Source organism: Plasmodium reichenowi, chromosome 2, assembly GCF_001601855.1.
Source record: "Plasmodium reichenowi strain SY57 chromosome 2, whole genome shotgun sequence".
NCBI lineage: Eukaryota > Apicomplexa > Aconoidasida > Haemosporida > Plasmodiidae > Plasmodium > Plasmodium reichenowi.
The window spans coordinates 531,641-539,636 of NC_033647.1; the positions used below are offsets into that span (position 1 = coordinate 531,641).

General features: G+C 21.7%; 2 protein-coding genes across 2 annotated transcripts in view; one reads left to right on the top strand and one right to left on the bottom strand.

Moving 5' to 3' along the window:
- The window catches only part of PRSY57_0214800 (palmitoyltransferase, putative), a gene marked incomplete at both ends in the record, with an annotated part of 2,119 nt that extends 1,541 nt beyond the window's left edge, over positions 1-578 (bottom strand). The window contains 3 exons of the mRNA XM_020114429.1: positions 124-233; positions 372-430; positions 519-578. Of these exons, the coding sequence (XP_019970901.1) occupies positions 124-233; positions 372-430; positions 519-578 (229 nt within the window). Of the gene's footprint in view, positions 234-371; positions 431-518 lie in introns of the transcript that reaches the window.
- A 1,270-nt stretch (positions 579-1,848) lies between these two features.
- On the top strand, positions 1,849-7,584 carry PRSY57_0214900 (DEAD/DEAH box helicase, putative; the record flags this gene model as incomplete). The annotated part of the gene is made up of 1 exon (XM_012905583.2): positions 1,849-7,584. The coding sequence occupies one exon, from the start codon at positions 1,849-1,851 to the stop codon at positions 7,582-7,584; it is 5,736 nt and encodes a 1,911-aa protein (XP_012761037.2).
- Between the last annotated feature and the right edge of the window lie 412 nt (positions 7,585-7,996).

The window sequence follows — 7,996 nt, forward strand, 5'->3', positions numbered from 1 at the left end:
TATAAAAAAAAAAAATATTATTTAAAAAAAAAAAAAAAAAAAAAAAAAAAAAAAAAAAATATGAACACATTATAAAAGCTAGTTAATATATATATAATAAATAGGATAGATAATTTTACTAACATGTTTCATTTAAAAATCCAGGATTTGTGCAAAGACATTTGATGTGACACCATATTATCATACATTTTGTAAACCAAAAAGATAAAAAAGATATGATTCTAATTTTTATCCTAATGTTATAAAAAGAAAAAAAAAAATAATACAAGTAAATAATATATTGAACAGAAAATATATACATATATATATATATGTATGTATTTTTTATTTTCATATGTATGTTTTTTGTGTTTTCTATTGATTATATTTACTGAAAGGTTGATATTAACTTGTTACATAAATATATGCATTGAACAATTATAACATATGTCTGTTAAATATTAAAATGATATATTATGAGAACATGTTTTTTCTTTGGTTATGTTTATTTTATTTAATTTTTATATATTAAAATATACTATTAAAATATAAAAGGATTTATATAACTTTAAAAGGAATTTTTTCGAAGTTATCTTCATCTTATTTTCCAAGAGACTATTAATTTATTATATATATATATATATATATATATGATATTAATAAAATATGTAAACCATAAAAGATTGTCAAATGTCTTTATATACATATAAAATGATTTATATTTTTTGACAAAATTAATATTTTATAAAACTTTTTTTTTTATTTTGTTATTTTAAATTTGACGAAAAGAAATAAAATATAATATTTTATTTTTTCACTTTTTTCCTTTTTTTTTTTTTTTAAATTATATTAAAGTTTACATGATAGAACTAAAAAGAAATTTAACCGATATATAAAAGAAAAAAATTAGACTTTTTTTTTTAAAAATAAAATATTTAAAATTTAAAGAGCACGAATGTTTATGAGGTTGTTCCGTACATATATATATATATATATATATATATATATATATAATATATATATGCATATTTACAAATGAAATAAACATTTATTTATACACATAATTATGTAGCATTTAACATACCAACTTATATTCTTCACATATATATAAATATATTTTTTGGCATCGTTTAATTATATCAAATTTATTTATATATATTATAGGACAAGGTCACATTATATATATATATATATATATTTTTTTTTTCTCCTTAATCATCTTTTTAAAATATTGATCTTTTTTTTTTTTTTATGTTTAAAAATAATTATAAATATTGATATCTTAAAAAAATTAAGTCTTTTTGTTTCATTTTATTCTTCTATATATAAAATAACAAAATAAAACATTTGTTGTAATTTATATTATTTTTTTCTTAAGGTGAAAAATATATATAGTCATCCAAAAATTAATATTCCTACGTTATGTTAAATCATAAGAAATGGATTTAATTCAACATGGAAATTAAAAATTATAAATAAAAATTATTATTTATATAAAAATAATTAAATATATATATATATATATATATATATATATATATATATCTTTATTTATTTATATTATATATATGTTTATGAAATACGTGTGTTCGTGTGTGTTTCAATATTTCCCTTTATTTATTTATTTATTTTTTAACAATTTAATAAAAAAGGTAACGCATTTTAGAAACTAATCATAACAATACTTTCATCTTTTATTATATATGATGTATTTGTGCACATATATATATTATTAAGTACCTTATTTATAAAAATATAAAAAAAATTAAGCCTTTCTAAGAATATAGGAAATAACATATACTTTTTAAATAATATAATATATTATTCTTCCCACTTCTTATTATACAACCGTTAGTATTATATTAAAATATGATTAACAGTGATAACAAAAGTATGGACGATAATAAGGAGAGTATTTCGAAAGAATACAAAACACATGATATGATGATAGAAGGAGAAAAAGAAAGAAAGAACAAGATAATAAAAGAATATATAAAAAATATGAATGAAGAAGATTTCTTATATCTAAGTGAACATTTAAAAATAAGAGTAGATAATGAAATATTTATGTCTCAAGAATTAAATGACTATATTAATAAACATATTGATATAATATGTGAATTACATTTTAAAAACTTTAGATATCCTAAAACTCATATGAAAAAGGTCTTTATCGATCTTACCTTGAAACTTAAATATTTAAGACATTTGGAATATTTGAAAAGAAAAAAAAAAAAAGATAAAGAAAATAAAAGTAAAAGTAAAAAGGAAAAAAACAATAAAAATGAAAAGGATGATGAAATGGAAAATAAAAAAAATGATGAAATGGAAAATAAAAAGGACGAAGAAATAAATGAAAATATGGACAAAGTCATGGAAAATCAATTAAATCAAAGTAATATATATAACAAAGATACAATAAGAAAAAACACAAATAATTTAAAAGATCAAAAAGATGTATCTAATAAAAATATATTAGATGATAATAAAGATATAGTTGAATTAAAATTACAAGATATCTCATCAGGATACTCTGAAACATCTTGTAAATCTATAAATTCTATAGAAAATGTAAATTCTTCATCAACATCGAGCTGTGATGATGATAGTAGCTTTTTATTTTCTTGTTCTTCTGATTGTGATGAAGAAACATCGGACGAAGAAATTTTGTCAACAATAAGTTTTGATAAAAAAGAAATGTCTACATTAAAAAGTTTGGAAAAAGCTAAAAATGTATATTTTGCTTATATAAATAAGAAATTTAAAAAATATAATATATTAGATCATTTTAATATGAATTTCCTTGAACGATTAAATTATTATTTTGGTAATATAACTTGGAAAGATAATAATTTAAAACAAATAAATGAATATGAAAATAGAATAAAAGAATTTTTGTCAAATGAAGAAAATGTGAAAAAAATTGAATTAAATCAAAGTAAATTAAGATCTGATATTTTAAATTCCATGTTTGGATTCCATATTATTAATGAAACACATCCAATGAAATTACCAATAAAAAATATGAACAACTTATCTTATCAAAATACAAACGTAGATAATATATATGCTTATAAATCAAACACAAATAAATATCGTGTGCACACAAAGCTTAATCAGCTATATGAAACTAATGACAATATAAGAAATATGAATTATTATAAAACTATTGAATATATGAATTCTGAAAATAATATAAAAAATATGAACATTTTAAATGAATGGACAAATTTTATGGATCAAAATATAAACATTGAATCAACATCTCCAGAACAGCATAAAAAAGGAAATAGAAAAAAAAAAATTAACACAAAAAAATTATATCACAATGATAACAATAATAATAATAATAATTATAATAATAATAATAATAATAATTGTATATATGGAGAACATCATAATGTGAAACATAAAAAAAAAAAATCAACATCTAAATCCAAACACATTTTTAGGAGTAATGAAGTATCCATACATTTTAATGATGATATAAAAAAAATTGAACATGTTGCAAAAAAGGAATTACAAGAATATATCAAACAAATTCATAACAAATCAAAAATTCATAACAACATATCTAGTTTGAAACAATATATGTTAATTACAAATTGGAAAGAACTAACTAAACATAATAATTACATGACCTTATTATCTGAAGAAAAAAAAAGGAATTCCAAAATATTGGCAAACTTATGTTATAACCAAATGAAAGCTATAGATCAAAAAAGGAAAATGATCTTAGAAAAAGAAGAAAGAGAAAGAATGAAATTATTAAAAGATAATGATATAGAAGCTTATATGAAGTTAATTAAAACAGCTAAAAATAAACGTTTACAAGAATTATTAGATGTAACCGAACAATTTTTAAATAATATGTCCAAATGTGTTTTATACCAAAAAAAAGAGACATATCAAGAATCATCAAAACAAAACTTCCATGGTGTTATAAATCATAAAAATGAAGACAATGAAAAATGTCATAAAAATTATAATTCGAAAGACAATAATAATATTCTTCAAAGTGTACATAATTTAACAACACATGGACAACAAAATGGATATAACAATATAAAAGGATATGACACAATGTCTGAACATAATGAAAACAATACAAAAATAGGTAATTATAAGAATGCTAGAGAAAATTATTATAATATTTCTCATGTTGTTAAAGAAAAAGTAAAACAACCATCCATTCTTATAGGTGGAGAATTAATGAAATATCAACTAGAAGGTTTAGAATGGCTAGTTTCTTTATATAATAATAATTTACATGGTATTCTAGCCGATGAAATGGGTTTAGGAAAAACTATACAAACCATTAGTTTATTTGCATATTTGAAAGAATTTAAAAATAATATTAACGTTAAAAATTTAATTATTGTACCCTTATCTACACTTCCTAATTGGATTAGCGAATTTAATAGATGGTGTCCATCCTTGAATGTTATAACATACAGAGGAAATAAATTAGAAAGAAAACATATTGCTAAAAAATTATTAGAACAAACCTTTGATATATGTATTACTACATTTGATTTAGTTATAAAAGAGAAATCATTTTTAATGAAAATATCATGGAATTATATAGTTGTTGATGAAGGACATCGAATGAAAAATAATAAATCACGTTTTCATGTATTCTTATCAGAATTTAAAAGTAAATATCGTATACTATTAACTGGAACTCCATTACAAAATAATTTATCAGAATTGTGGTCTCTTCTTAATTTTCTTTTACCAAAAATATTTTCTTCATGTGTAGATTTCGAAAAATGGTTTGTTAAATCATTACATAACGAAAAAGACGTTTATGAACATATTACAGAAGAAGAACAACTTTTAATTATAAACAGACTACATAGTGTACTCTTACCTTTTATGTTAAGAAGAGTTAAAAAAGATGTTCTAAAATCATTACCCAAAAAATATGAATATAATATACATATTGAATTATCACTATATCAAAAAATATTATATAAACAAATACAAACCAAAGGATTCAAACAAGTTAATCATAATGGATCTATAACAACAAAAATATTTCAAAATATTGTCATGCAATTAAGAAAAATTGTTAATCATCCATACTTATTTTTATATGATTATAACATTGATGAAAATATAATTAAATGTAGTGGCAAATTTGAAGTCCTTGATCGTATGCTACCCAAACTTTTGAAATTTAAACATAAAGTCCTCATATTCTCACAGATGACAAAACTTATGAACATTCTATGTGACTACCTTGAATTTAGGGGATATAAATATCATAGACTGGATGGAAACATTGGACTCCAAGAGAGAAAAAAAATTATCGACCAATTTAATAATAATGTGGAATATAAGAAGGATGAAGGAGAACAGCCAAATTGTGAAATGCCAGGTAATGAAAATATTAAAATGATAAGTAATGAAAATATGAACAAGTCAGGTAATGAAAACATGAACATGTCAGGTAATGAAAATATGAACATGTCAGGTAATGAAAATATGAACATGTCAGGTAATGAACATATTAAAATGATAAGTAGCCAAAATGAAAAAGATACGAGTAGCCAAAATGTTTTAATTTCGGAGAGTCAAAATGAAAAAGGTACGAGTAGCCAAAATGTTTTAATTTCGGAGAGCCAAAATGTCAAAATATCCGAACTCAAAAAGGAAGAAATTAATGATTTCCAAATTATGGACGACAAAAACGTCAATGGCGGAAACGAAGATGCAATGATATTTATTCTGTCTACAAGATCAGGAAGTTTGGGTTTAAATTTACAGACAGCTGACACGGTAATAATATTTGACAGCGATTTTAATCCTCATCAAGATATTCAAGCGATGTGTAGGTGTCATAGGATAGGTCAGAAAAATGTGGTGAAGGTATTTCGATTTATTACACTATCAGGAGTAGAGGAGTTGGTTTTTAAAAAGGCTCAGCACAAGCTGAGTATAAATGATAAGGTAATTCAGGCAGGTTTGTTTAATAAAATATATAATGATGAGGATAGGCAGAATAAATTGAAGGATATAATTCAAAGAAATCAAAAAAATGATATGACAGCGCATCCTACCAATCCATTATTATTAAATTATTATATGAAGAGGAATGAAGAAGAATTAGAATATTTCCTCGATTTCGATAAACGTTATTTTGGGGAGCAATATTTTTCATTATTAAATACTTTGAATGTAGAAAATGTAGATAGTGGACAGTTTACTTATATGAGTGAAGATGAGAAGGAAGAAAGTGAAACATATTTGAGCTCAATTATAAAAAAGGAAAAGAAGGAAGAGGAGGGAGAAGACGATGAGGAAGATCAAAGGGATAGGAATAAAGAAGAAGATAAAGATGAAGATGAAGATAAAGATGAAGATAAATATGAAGATAAAGGTGAAGATAAAGATAAAGGTGAAGATAAAGATAAAGGTGAAGATAAAGATAAAGATAAAGATAAAGGTGAAGATAAAGATAAAGATAAAGAAGAAGAGAAAAAGAGAAAACATATATTGAATAATCATAATAATGAAATAAAAAATGGAAGTAGTATAAATGAAGGAGTTAAAGGGAAAATATTGGATGAATATTGTAATAATAATACGAAATGCGTAAAGGTATCAAACGGCCGATTAATATTTAAAAGAAAACATGATACTGATGATTTACAATGTGAAGATGAAAAAATAAAAGAAAATGAAGAGTATGATGTGGATAATATAATACAAAATAAGAATAATAAAAGGTTAAAAATGGAATATCAAAAGGATGATAAGGATGATGACATAAATAGTAATATACATGTGGATGAAAAAAAAAAAAAAAAAAAGATTTACATGTCAAGTGAGAAAGATGATACAAAGGAATATTCAGATACCCATGATCCATATATAAATGACAAGATGCAAGTAAAAGATGAAGAAGATTATTACGGTTTTATTTTAAAAGAAGAAAATCAAAACGATATAGAAAAGATATTAATTAAAAGTAATAAATTAATAAATAAAGATGAATTACCAGCTTATTTATTTTATGATGATACAAATGATTCTCCAGATAAGATAAATCTTAAGAGGTCACGAAAAGTAATAAATATTAATTTGATGCAAGAAGAGAAATTAACAGAAAAGCAATTTCTTAAATTGATCGATTCATCATCACCTAAAGTATTATCAAGTGTGGAAAAAGATTTAGGTAGAAATAAAAAAGATATAGTAAAATCTGACGTGGAACATAACAATGATATAACAACAATAGAAAAAGTAAAAGATAGAGAAGAGATAAAAGAAGAACATCTTGAGGAAACAAAAAACACATCATCATTAAATATAAACGATTTAGAAATTAATAAAACTCTAACAAACGAAAATGTTCATAGTACAAAAAAAAGTCCTTATAATATGAGAAGTTCTAAAAGAAGAAGTGACACTTCATCAACGTATATGGAAACAAGTATAAGAAAGAGAAATGAGAAAGATATTCACATATGTTTCAAAAAAGGAAATGTCTTAACAAAGGGAAAAAAAAGAAATAATAGTATGGAGCAAACTAAACAAGAATGTCATGTGGATGATGAAAATAAGAAAAGAGTTAAAAAGAGAAAAGGTTCCCAGTAAATAGAAAAAAATTAAAAAAATAAAAATAAATAAATACATAAAAATATAAATAAATACAAGTAAATATAAATAAATACAAGTAAATACAAATAAATACAAATATATACAAGTAAATACAAATAAATACAAGTAAATACAAATAAATACAAGTAAATACAAGTAAATACAAATAAATACAAGTAAATACAAATAAATACAAGTAAATATAAATAAATACAAGTAAATACAAGTAAATACAAATAAATACAAATAAATACAAATAAATACACAAAAATTATTATGAAAGTTGTATAAATAATTTTCACATCATATATTTTTATATACACATTTTTTTATTTTTCACGTATATATAGGTTGTCCAATTTTTTTTTTTTTTTTTTTTTTTTTTTTTTTTTTTTTTTTTTTTTTTTTT